Here is a 13,212-nt window from a genome sequence, read left to right on the forward strand (position 1 = left end):
GTCTTACAATCTAGACAAAATTATTTATTAGTTTTAGGGATGTTTTCAAAGTAACTATTTACTATATAGCGAACAGTGCGGATCATGCTGTGCTGGATGATCTTGGTCTGCATGGGTCACATTGGTAGTCAGTTGTAACCAGCACGCTGAAGTTTAATAAAGTGTAAAATTCCTCATTGTTCATGCAACATTTAAATCAGTATTTCTGCAGAAATGATCCATAGACGGTGTGTGTAGACGTTATTTTGGAACATAATTCCTTGTAAACTGAATTTATTACATTATTACAGTGTTGTGGTACCAGTCTACAGATAACTCATATTATAGTCATCCCGAGTACTACCCGAACCCTGTCAGATGGGGACTTCTTACTCCAACTCTAAATAATGTATCCTTTATTTTTGATATTTTCTTATAGTTTACTCGTTATGTACTTAACATCGATTATAAAGAAAGTTTGGTGCTAACTTTAATACTGGTGTTACACAAGGAAACAAGGCATGACCCCCGTAAGATTCGATCCTTAGATCCGGTCCCAGGGTTGATAGGCAAACGCCCTAACCACTTATATATCATACGGTGTAACATCTGCACAGCGGTACTCTGTAGAGCGATAACCTCTATAAAACAGCATAGTTAAATCTTCCTATACTAAGATTTAACACTCCAGAGTAATTTCTCGCAACACAACAAAACTCGTTACCTTCTAAAGGATTTTGGTCTGCAGAAGTAGCACAGTATATGTTTGAATTAGGATATGATTTTTCGGTCATATTACATTTTATGTACATGTAATTGTTATTTTCACAACTTAATGTCTGACAAATGCTGATACTAGTAAGCATATGTAATTTAAAGAACATCTGTACTGTACATATAGAAGTTTTGCATTTTTAAAAGAAAAATAAATTTAAAATTAGCAATGAGAATATAATGTGACCTTGACAAGAGAAGCTTACGATGGTACGTCCAGCTGCACCGCTAGCTACACAGTGGGACGATGCTGAGAAGAATTTCTGTAACACGTCAACAATAAACACGAAAACTCAATGCAACGATGACCTTTGTTTATGCACACACATGCTGGACATTCCTAAAGGCGAGGTATGTTCTGTACATAATGTAAAATGTAAATGTAGAATAGTATTGCATTTACTTAAATATGAGTATTATAGGGACAAGTCTGAAACTTGTATTTGGCGCGAGGGGATTTTACTAGGACAGGATCTCACAATATGCAGTAGCACCGAATATGATGCGTTCTAGTAAAATCCTCTAGAGTCAGACAGTCTTTAATACTCCTGTTGTTGTCACCATTCCTGGTCGGGAACATGTACTCTTAAGATTTGACCATTTCTACCCGTACACCGCCTACCTTTAGCCAATCATATTGGAGAATTATACCACATGATAACAAAATGGACGATAAAAGATCTCAAAAAGGGGCGCCTATGCTTTCCGCCATGTTTTTTAGGGTTACCTATATATAGAACTGAAATACATTCTTCATGTTCGACGCTTGAAACCAGTGTGCAGGCAAAAAATACCTTGCTGAACGGCGGATTCCTAGCATTATGCCAAAACTTGTTATATAACTTGTCGATATTCAACCATAACGTTTTATTACCCTTCCAGATTTTTTCCGTCTTTTTGATTGGATATTTATCACCATTACCGAGCCAGACGGGTAATATACACACTAATTTTCCCCGTTGGGTACCCCACGTTGTAAACAACATGCGCTGAGGTGATGCGCGTACGGTTCGATTTTACGCGGTGTAAATTCCGATGTACAAGCACTTTTTAACTGTCAAATGATAAATATTTACCACAGTAGAGTAATGATACATATTCTCATCAGTATTGAAAACAAATATGACCTTGTGAAAGCTTGATATTAATTACAAAAAAGTGCGTTTAATAGACTACTCCTTTTCTCTTGTTTACATTCGTTAGGTACAGGAAAATATACGTCATGTATTTATGTGACGTCATGTTGTGATGAAGGGGTACCCTAAAGGGAATCTTATTTCGACGTTTCATTTGAAACAGCAATGATTTGTTAAAAAATCGTTTAAACTCGACAGGGGAAGGGTAATAAAATTATTATTTTGGTTTTGGAGTGATAAATGTTGATATATTACCTGCCAAGATATAATATCACCCTCGCCTGACGGCTCGGGTAATATAAAATCTTAGCAGGTAATATATCCACATATATCACTCCAAAACCAAAATAACATATAATTTGGTTGGTAAAACGCCAGCGACGTCATTCGTTTTTTTTATCGGCTTGTATTGTTGCATGTGATACACAGTATATAATGATAAGGCTTATTGAATCATTGGTGACATTAAGGGCCTACCAGAACAAAAGTGTTTCAATGTGAACACGGTTTGTTTAGAGCTCATAGCTTTAGTCGTGTCTCGAGAGACGGGCGAATAATATTTAACAGCGAAGGTTAAGTATGTATATAAAAAGGATGTTAATATATCGCAATATTTAATACCCTGTAGTTTGTCTTCAAACCATGTGTTTGTGCCGTAAAGCAACGTGTAGCAAAAGATCCGATGCCATCTTCTTGACTTATGGCCTTGTGGAGACCATCAGCATCTTTCAAATTGATAAACAATTTACATTGCAAATTGCTGCAGTAACCCAAAGCTGGTTCGATACGGTTTTGCATATACAAAATGCTAGACGTTTTTGCAATAATCTAGTAAAACTAATTTTAGTATCAAGAAAATGTGATTGCATAACAAATATATTTTAGGTTGTGGAGTTGTTTCTTATTGGTGCGGCTGGAGATCCCCATCAGATGCATCTCCATGGTTACACGTTCCGTGTTGTTGGTGAAGGATATGTAAGTTTATACAAAAATTAGGGAGAACATTTTGAAACGTTGATTGGACTACATATTGCAGACAGTTTCTTTCTGTTTTAAGACTGATAAGGTCTACAATGAGCACATTTTCCATAAGTATTCCAAATAATGATAAAAACATCAGAAATTTGTCATTTTATATATATGCGATATCGGATCATAGACCAATTCACTTAATTTAAACAGAATGGCATACATATATTTTATTATTGTAATTTATGGTTCAAAATTTTGACTTATATCATTGCAGCTGACCAACATATCAACAAATGACTTTCTGAAAATTGACATTGATGACATTAAGGCCAGGGACGCCAACGGAAACGGGGAATTCCCGCGCATGCTCACTAATCCGCTGTATAAAGATACGGTAGCAGTACAGGGACGTGGAGGTTATACCATCATCCGATTCAAGGCAGACAATCCGGGTACATTCTTTATTTTACCAATTTACCGATATTTTTCATTAAGAAATGCAAATAGTGAATAACACGTAAAGCCGATAGTAAATAAAAGCAAACATTAGATAAAGCATATGGGTTTGGTTAATTCAATTATTTTGATTTAATGCGAGTTCCTTTGTCTTGCAAAGTGTTAAACTCTTAACAATTTGTATTTTTACAGTATTTGTTTTCAGTGGTTGTTGTGCTTTTAAGTGTTTTCTAAAGTTTTGAATATTACACGTCATAGTTTACATTATAGGTATGTGGTTTTTCCACTGTCATTCCGAGGGTCATTTGATGCAAGGTATGGCTATGGTTATGAAGGTCGGAGACCCGGGTGACTTTCCCACACCACCTAAATACCATCCTAAATGTGGCGGATACTCTTTCTACCAAAGACAAAACGAAGATGGCGGAAGTTCCGGCAGCGCGCGCAATTTTGCTACAATTGTATTCATTGTTGCAATAATTGCTTTACAAAATGTTTTCTGAACTTCAAACTCACTTGAAATATCTTATTCAATACAGCAAGACTATAAAAATGGTTTATATTTTATTTTATTTATTCAAGTGTCATGACACTAATATAAAGTATCCATAGTATAATATGAGTTTTATTGTTAACCTACAAACATCGTGTGGTTAATACTTTTGAAGCTTCGTGTCTCCAGGGTAGTGAAAAGAATCCAAAGAATCAAAATATTAACAGATTAATAAATGTATATATATCCCAGTACAAATGCCATATTGCACGTTTTATACACATATTGGACTGGATTTGTTATTTTACCGCAATAATTCCACCCCGTCCCAAATGCGATTATGGGTTGTTTTAATGTGATAACTGTGAATTGTAAAATCATGTTTTTTTCTTTAGATATTCATGAAAAGTGCTCGCTATTTTTTTTACACTACATCAATTATAAGGAAATCAGTGTACTTCTTATTTCACCCGACTTATTTGTTGTGCACAGTCACGCGTGTGTGTTAATTTTGTTATATCAAGCATAATTTACCCTGTCTATCATGATAGATTTTATTTCATAATTTCATTTTGCTCATTTATCCTTACAAAACGAAGAGGGTGAGGATTTGAAATAAGAAGAACCTCGCCGTATCTGACCTTATACTTTTACTTTCTTGAACGACCTTTTTCCAATGTTTTCATAATGTACACTTTTCATCATCTTTTATTTACATATTTTAATGAAAATCACGTTATCGCTGTGTGTTTCTATGTTTTTCTTCTAATATTTTTTTTATCATTTCTTGTTGTTATAAATACACATTTGAGCCGTGTCATGACAAAACCAACATAATGGGTTTGCGACCAGCATGGATCCAGACCAGCCTGCGCATCCGCGCAGTCTGATCAGGATCCATGCTGTTCGCTTACCAACCCTATTACAAGTAGAGAAACTGATAGTGAACAGCATGGATCCTGATCAGACTGCGCGGATGCGCAGGCTGGTCTGGATCCATGCTGGTCGCAAACCCATTATGTGGTTTTGTCATGACGCGGCTCATTTATCTATAAGAAAATGTAATCAACATTACTAATCAACATTGCAGCTATGTCGTAGTAATACATGTATAAACTTGATGTACCCATTTCATTAAATCATTCAAGTTGATTTAACTTATCCGACACCGGTTAGATTTGAGAAAAAATAAAATCATTGAACGGAGATTACGATGGACAAAAGTATTATCAATGCAAGTGATTTATATATTTTTAATCGAATGTTGTAGTGGTATAAAAAATCAAAATTTTATGTGAATATTCACTTTCTTATTAATATATATATTAATTATTTACACTTACTTACATTCTATAATCTATATTTAACTTTTTGTGATATGTTATGTACACTTTTCCATAATAAATACTCAACATTTTACGTTTTTTCTATGATTTTGTTTTAGTGATTTTTTCATTTATTTTATTTATGTACATCTGATGTCTAAATCCATAACACGTGAATATTCTACTCCATCTTGTCCCGTTTCATATTCTGCGTCAAAAAATCCATATCAAATCTATATTGTACCCTATTTAGCCTCGTTTTCATTTTCCAAAAGTACAAAAGATCCATATGAAATCAATATTGTACTCGAAGTACATATATATTCTATGTATAACAAAACACTGTTGATTTTCGGTATTTTCGTAAATCTACTATGTTTTTTTATCAATTAAATATTGGATATTTTTTTTTAATATCGGTTTATCACCAGTAAAAATCAGTATTGTACTCAACAATGTGAAATGACCTCAAAATACTTACAAAAATGAAAATCACTAATGTTATTTAGAATTCTATCATTGTGTTCATTTTTTATTGAAACACTATAAGATAACAACAAGAACAAATTGAATTATATTTATGTCATTTAATGAACATATGAATAAATTCAAACTGTTTTAACATAAAAATATAAAACATCTAACCTATACCAACCAATATACACATTTCATGCTAAATGTTCATTATGTTGATAAAAAGTGTTAGTAAAAAGTCATAAATAAACAGGAGGAACTAAATGAAAGGAGATATTTTCTAGCAAAGTGGCCCTCTCATGACAAGGGAAATAACTCGGAAAAATTATCTCACTTGTATATGCGAAATGTACTATGAAATGTCTAGAAATATCACGCAAATATTAACAATCAGAAAGGATAAACTGTTATAGTTACGTATATAGAAATGTGTGCTCGTAGTGGTTTTGGGTATGATATTTGTAACTAAGACGCTTTATAGAGAAAAAAAATGTTTCTAGAGATTTTTTTTTCTAAAAAAAAATCTAATTTCGGTATTATTAACAAGTATCTAAAAAGTCATACAGACACTCAGAAATAGTGACACGTTTCTTGATTTTAATAACATCTTTCTCTACCTTCAGATGTAAAAAATAAGTTAAACGTCATTATTGTATAAGCTCAAGTTTGCAAATAGCTCTCTGCCACTTCGAACGACTTAAGAGTGCTCTTGTCCGCTTCCTAGCTGGTACTAACCAGTACTTTTGTTATTTGAAGAAACATGGCCGTGACTCAAGTAGGGCTCGAACACACCTGGCTTGAGAGGTAGACATCTTATAACTGTAAGACCACTGTTTCTGTTATGTAAACATATTTAAAAATCTTAACGTCCTTGGAAAAAACAACATACACTTACATCATATTCTCATATTTAAAGGCCTATTGTGCATCAGAAATGCTATAAATTTTATTTCTCAAAAACTTTTTATTTTAGTATCTTGTTACAGTTTCCAAAAAATACTGATTAACAATATTCTTGAACTCTCTCCTATGGAAGCCTTGGAGGGTCACTTTTGAGTTTTGACTTATAGATTTATTTTACTATTTTCTTATGACTTTTGATTTATGACTTTTGATTTATGACTTTTGATTTTTGACTTATGGATTTTGTTATTTCCCAGGTGCTTTCCATCATAATTATAATCTCCAAGGAAAATATGGTAGAATATGACAACGATTCAGACGAGGTAAGTTCATTTACCTAAGTTTCCTGGAGACTTAAAAAAAAAAACACCAAATATGCGGGCTCATATGCAAGAACAGAATGTTATTCTTATATAAGTCTTTTAAATTGATTAAGAAAAGAAAATACTTTGCTTGCATTGCATTGCATTGCATTGGGTATCCATTTTTTATTTTGATCTCCGGAACAGGGATATATAATCTCAAATTGACATACAGCGTATGAATCAAACACTTTATTTTTTATATGGGTTCCAGTTTTAAATCCAAACTAGTCTCACATTGTTGTTTGCTGCAGTTACAATCGGTTTTCACCCGTAGTTCATTCTTCGTCCATCTAATATAGACCAAATTATAGGCCTTATTTTGACAAAGAAATTTGTGGTTAAGATGTTTCATGAAACATGGTATTTCAAAAATAATAAATCATAAAGCTTTGAAACTTCACACACTTGTTTAGAACACGCTCTAAGTTAGAAATCTCTGAATTGCATTGTTATCAAATTATGCCTCTTTTCGATTTTGAATTCATGGTTTAGAATTTTTATGAAAATGGTTTCTCAAACACTATTGTAGCGATTCATTTGAAACTTAGAACACATATTAAGTGTTGACATCTTAGATCAATGAACAAGTTTCGTATGAGTGGCGCAAAATTTGACATACTTATGCCCATTTTTTAAAGCTAAAATGTTTTGTCAGATGTGGTCCCATAAACCAGTTATGATATAATATTGAAACTTTATTCACTTGTTCAGTATCAATAACTTAGGTCACATACCAAGTACAAAATACATGTTATTTGTATATAAACTTTTCTATACAGTTATGTATTAAGGGATTTTTTTTTGTATTTCATTTTGTATATAATTATATGTATTTCATTTCAATTGTGATAACACATACTTTTAATGTTTTCAGTTTAAAGTCTAGTAAAGCTACCTGTAGGAATTAAGGACGTGCTGTCGAATGGTTTCAACTACAAAGCAGTTGCAAGAGCATCAGCAATACATATTTGTCAAGTTTTCGGAGCCAGTTTAGAAGACTAAGAGGTTTCATGGCAAAACATCGTTCGTTTCGAGTGAGAAGTAGTACAGTTTAGCAAATGCAAAATGTCCAAACACTAGTGATTTGGTTTTCTTCGTTATTGTCTATGGAAATATTCAGACATTTTTGGAATACGAGCGTTACTTTTTCACACTTGTTTCAGATCGACGCTCGATAATTTTCAAGTTTTAACTTTTTTAACTTATTGTGGACGCTTTATTGGAAACAAGCAATGTCACGTCCCGCCACGTTTATTTTATACTGTCCATACCTTCAATATGGTACAAAACTTGTATCGATATACACGTCATGGTGAGACAGAGAAAAGTGTGAAAAATCATGAATTCATAATTCTGGCTTTCATAATTTTCAGTATTTGCCCATTGTAAATTTTCAAACTTAAAAGAAAGGTATCGAAATCAAACTTTGCATTTTAATATAGCTTGGCGAGGCAGAAAGAAACATACTTCTGCTATCATAGCTACATTTTAGAAAATCCCCTTTGTTGTTGATTTAAAAAAAAAAATAATTTCATACTTAGATTTTGTTAAACTCATAATTATCTCAAAAACTGGCATCAACTTGAAATTACTGGCAGATATATATCGTCGAGATAGAGTGCATTTTGTTGTTAACAAAACTTTTGATTATAACATTTAATCGTTCTTCTAAGTTAAACATTCCCTTTTTCGACATGCTGTGGGTTGGGGGTATGCTCATTACGAAAGACTATGATATTTCCATTACATATAAAGTCGGTTATTCTTCGAAAAAAAAACGAACTTGTGGACGTTATTTAATATATACATTATACAATGTATACAGTTTCTTAAAAGTAACTAAGAAATTTTTAGCTAGAGACTGTGTTTGTTTTTTTTCTCTCTTTTGAACATTTAGAAATGAAGAAATAACGCTTTGACAATGATTTTAAAAATCTTGACTTCGATAATAATACAGTCACTCTAGCGTTGCTAGTTTACCTAATTTATCTTATATTTTCAAAAGCTTCGTTAGATCACTTATGATTTCTTAGTTTTTCATCAGTAACGTATCAACGGTGTGTTGTTTGTAGAAATATTGCATATATATATATGTCTTCTGTGACGTAAATACTTGATGTTTTTGTTGATGGCAGTGTTTATTTTTAGCTGTTCCTTAGTGTAAGCTTTTAAGTAAGGCATGTGTGCTATTTAAAAAAAATGCTTACCTCTGTATTTCTTATCTCTGTTTTTAAATTAAATATAATGAAGCTCAAATTCAGTTTGTTTTGCCTATCTAATACATTTGTTTTCTTATAAGACAACAATTTTGTTAAACAAAATAAAGCACGGTTGTAGAATAAAAAATGTTTGTTGTTATCTGTTTAAACGCATTTATTCCAAACAATTATTGATAGCTCTGCCAACCTGTCACGGACAAGACCGTGAGGTAAAAACCTTTGGTAGTGTGGTCTCTCGGTAGAGGTATATTTAGGTAGTCTGTTAAGGGGGCTGGCTGGTTCCACACAGTTTACTTCTATAGTGATTGCTTTTCTATTTCTACTTTGCTCATTTCAACCTCTTTCTTATAATTTTAATGGAACACTATCTCTACATAGATAAATAAATTCTCTGTAACATTTAAATACTGTTTATTCCGGCTTAGCTGTGTCTTACGTAGCATTTAGAAACGGGAACCAAAATTATAAGAGGCGTCGCCGGTTTTGCATAAATTACGTATTCATCCGTCAGTAATAAATTTATTTTTTATTACCTGAAAATTCTTATAGAAGTGTAGTTTAATGAAAATCATTTTACTAAAAACAAAAAGGTATAAAATAAAAGTAAAATTATGTTGTAGTACTATTCTGAGGCTATGCATTTTTCTACTTGCAACATTGGAAAATTGATCAATTTTCCACCGCTGCTTGTAGCAAAATACAAAGCCTTAAAAAGCTACTACTACATAATATCCCGTACATATATCTCCTTTACTTTAATGTATTATAATGCCTAACGCTTGTACCCTCTTTAATAGCCAACACGGAAAAATAGCGTACCAGTCACCCGTGACTAACTTCAACAAGGAATTAAATAATCTATTTCAAGATGTAAAATGTTAATAAAAAATTGTAATAAAGCAACACATCTAGAAAATAGCTAAGAACTGTTTAATCTGAATAGAAAATACTTTATTTATCAAGAATAGTTTATTTACTTTAATACTTAATGCTGCAGACGGCACTTATAAATAAATGTCCCGAATTAAAACTTCTATACATATGATTTCACATTAACAATTGATGTTAATTCTTCACGTAAAAACGATCAACTGTGATAAAAACATATGAATGCAATAATTCTAATGCAAAAATGAGGCTGGTGGCTAAATGTACTTGTAAACATCATATGACTTCAACACCACTCTCGGCTGATGTGCTCCCTTGCGTTTGGTGATTGTATCACAAATTTGCTTATTTTGCATTAATCTAAAATTAAGTGAAACTAATGTCTATACCAAGGCAAAGAGTAACAGCAAATGGCAAAAGTTATAAGTCAAAAGATAAAAGTCATAAGTAAAAAGTGATAAATTATAAGTGAAAAGTCATAAGGCAAAACCTAAAAAATAAACACGAGAAAATAAGTCAGCATTTATTACAAAGATCAATTACTATTTTTGAAATAACAATCATATATATTCCTTTTAAATACCATAATACATCCTATAAAGTATGGTTGCTATTTTTGTTGCGAATGAATAAGACATTTTAATCTAATTACACATACTTGAAATTACACGTATAACTTATATGTCACGGTACGAATCTATTCAGTAGATGATGTGCAATCTCGGTCGGGACAGAGCTAGCCCTGTTAGGGGTTCCGGGTTCGAATCCCGGTATGGCTGCATATATTCCCCCCCCCCCTGTGACATTTGGCATAGTGGAAAGTGTCCCTGCCAGTCACGCGGGAGACCGAGGTGCTATTCCTAGTCGGGCAGCCGTTTTGTTACCAGGGCTTGATAGAAGAGTTGCAACCATTATTTGCATATAAACAAACAACATTTGCAAAACATGTTGAAATGAGATTACACGGATATTTTTTAGACTTTCAATAAATTTATTTCTTTTAAAAAACCTTTTTAATGTATATGTTCTGACTCATAATAATGCCTACAACTCAAAATCCGTACGGTAAATTTTTCTTAAATTTTGCATACATATGTCATTTAGTTATACCACTAAACAATGTTGTCAATTTCATAATGCCTTATAGTGCAAATTGGAGTGGTTATAACTTAAATGATAATTTACAAATATATTGTAATTTGCTCAATATTTACAAGCCAATATCTTAAAACAACCATATAATGAAGTGAAGTCGTAGACTATCGTCTTTATGATTTTAAAACATCATTTTTTGAAACTTTACCTATAGTAACCTAGTATATTATCAAAAACCGAAAAAAAAATCAGTATAAGTCGTTTCAAAGCGTATTTATATTAAATCTATTCTCAAAATTAAATTTTTCAACTCGGTACACTGTTGTAGTGCTGAATCAGCGTCCAATGGCATCTGCAGATCTGGTTTCAGAAGGGGTGCTTATTCTATGAATTCCTCACATTGTCTTCTTGGGCGTAAAAACATGTTCTTTGCAAATATATACGCCTCTCAAGTTAACTGCATTGCCGAAGTCGGGAGTTTCATACAGACCTGGTACAAAGACAGTGTGTCAGGTTTACCACAAATAACAGAAGAACATTTTTGTTGCCTTATTTCATGTGCAATCCGGTCTAACTCGGTTTGTATGAGGTCCATGAAGCAAAATTTAAGTTCTCACATTGTATCGGATCCAGATCATTAAATACACAAGTATCGCGTACGTAAGTGTTTGAAAAAAAATCTACCAATGGATTCCATTTTTTCTCGTAATGTACACCACCACTTCTCAATGCGTTGGTTAGATGTGCTTTTTCCAGCTACAATGCTTCGAGTACTAACTATCGGATCTGTAGAATCGTGTCTGAAGTATTGCTGCAATAGTAAAGCAATGCAGTTTTCCGTACCAACATCACAACCTAGTAAATGGGTGAGGGGGGACTTGATAATGTTCATTAAAGGTGTCTAAAAGTATCTTGCAATAAGGCGTGGGTCGTTATTTGAGTCGAAAACCTCTAACCATGTTATTTTTCTACTTTACCCATTCACAGCACCATGGATATAAAATCCTTGTAATTTAAGTTTGTCTTTACCGTCCATATGTCATATAAAACTGGTTCTTTGGCGTAGTATACGCGTCGGCATAAGCTATGAGCTTTCCGCATCTCAATACCACCCGGATCAAGCGGTCTCATTATTTCCATGACGTCGTCTCCCTTGACGAACATGTGATAATCCAGCATTAACCTACGCCACATTGTACGGTATTCTATGCGTTGTCCATTTGTTTGTATTTCTCTGTTTATAAAATCAGACACAGTCTCAATAGCAGTATATATTCCATTACGCCGTTTAGAATTTAAGCGTTTAAAAAGTCTATTCACTGTACTAAATGACGTCGTAATGCCATGCTGTACCAGAAAGTATTCCATTATCAGCAGAGTTTTGTTTGTTATAGATGTTGAGGGTAGGTATCTTGGCACGGTGGCTTTGGTAATGTTGAACAGTATAATGATGAAGACACAGATCAACATCAAGGTTTTCATCCTCGTTACCTTTTGTCCAGTAGTTGTGTCTGAAATAAGAGTTTATCTTTTATCTAAATCTTTATACATTCATATAATATAAAATGGGTAAATCTCTTAGCTCCGTTTTTTAAAGATTGATAGGTGCGAAAAGAATATTTTAAATGCTAGTAGGATATTTTGTTCTAACTGGTTCTATATCTACGTTTATTCTTAAGTGTTCTTTTCTCAATTGTTAAAATATACAACAAAATTAGACGCAAATGGTGCTGGATTACAATTTTAAGTTAGCTTTGTACTTGTGTGTATGAACATAGCACTTGCCGTTCTTTACTGATTCCGTGTTAGCTCAATAAAATGCTGAATTGCGATACATGTTTAAAACTGTGCACCATGCCATTTTAAGACGTAAAACTTGTATTCCCTATCTACTTGTAAAACAGTTATTTTGTTTGTTACTCATGGACAGATTTTGTGATGAGGACAAAAGATGTATAAGCACTAATATAATGAACATATTTAGAACATAGAAGATTGTACACACACAGTCACACTTGTGGAATTAAAGTTTGTGATATGTTACCACTATGGGATTATATCAAATAATATTTAATTCCCTCCTTAACACATCCTCTCCTCCATGACAAATCTGAATGAAATTATCTAAAACGT

General features: G+C 32.9%; 2 protein-coding genes across 2 annotated transcripts in view; both read left to right on the plus strand.

The window, feature by feature from the left end:
* The window catches only part of LOC132741548 (uncharacterized), a 28,169-nt gene extending 23,552 nt beyond the window's left edge, over positions 1 to 4,617 (plus strand). The window contains exons 10-14 of the mRNA XM_060729739.1: positions 291 to 388; positions 955 to 1,104; positions 2,775 to 2,864; positions 3,136 to 3,313; positions 3,588 to 4,617. Coding sequence (XP_060585722.1) covers positions 291 to 388; positions 955 to 1,104; positions 2,775 to 2,864; positions 3,136 to 3,313; positions 3,588 to 3,820 — 749 coding nt within the window. The 3' untranslated portion in view covers positions 3,821 to 4,617. The remainder of the gene's footprint in view (positions 1 to 290; positions 389 to 954; positions 1,105 to 2,774; positions 2,865 to 3,135; positions 3,314 to 3,587) is intronic.
* LOC132741549 (uncharacterized) overlaps positions 1 to 13,212 on the plus strand; it is a 71,912-nt gene that overhangs the window by 31,855 nt on the left and 26,845 nt on the right. The window lies entirely within an intron of this gene.

Source organism: Ruditapes philippinarum, unplaced genomic scaffold (assembly GCF_026571515.1).
Source record: "Ruditapes philippinarum isolate M1 unplaced genomic scaffold, ASM2657151v2 ctg913_1_1_1_1, whole genome shotgun sequence".
Classification (NCBI taxonomy): domain Eukaryota; kingdom Metazoa; phylum Mollusca; class Bivalvia; order Venerida; family Veneridae; genus Ruditapes; species Ruditapes philippinarum.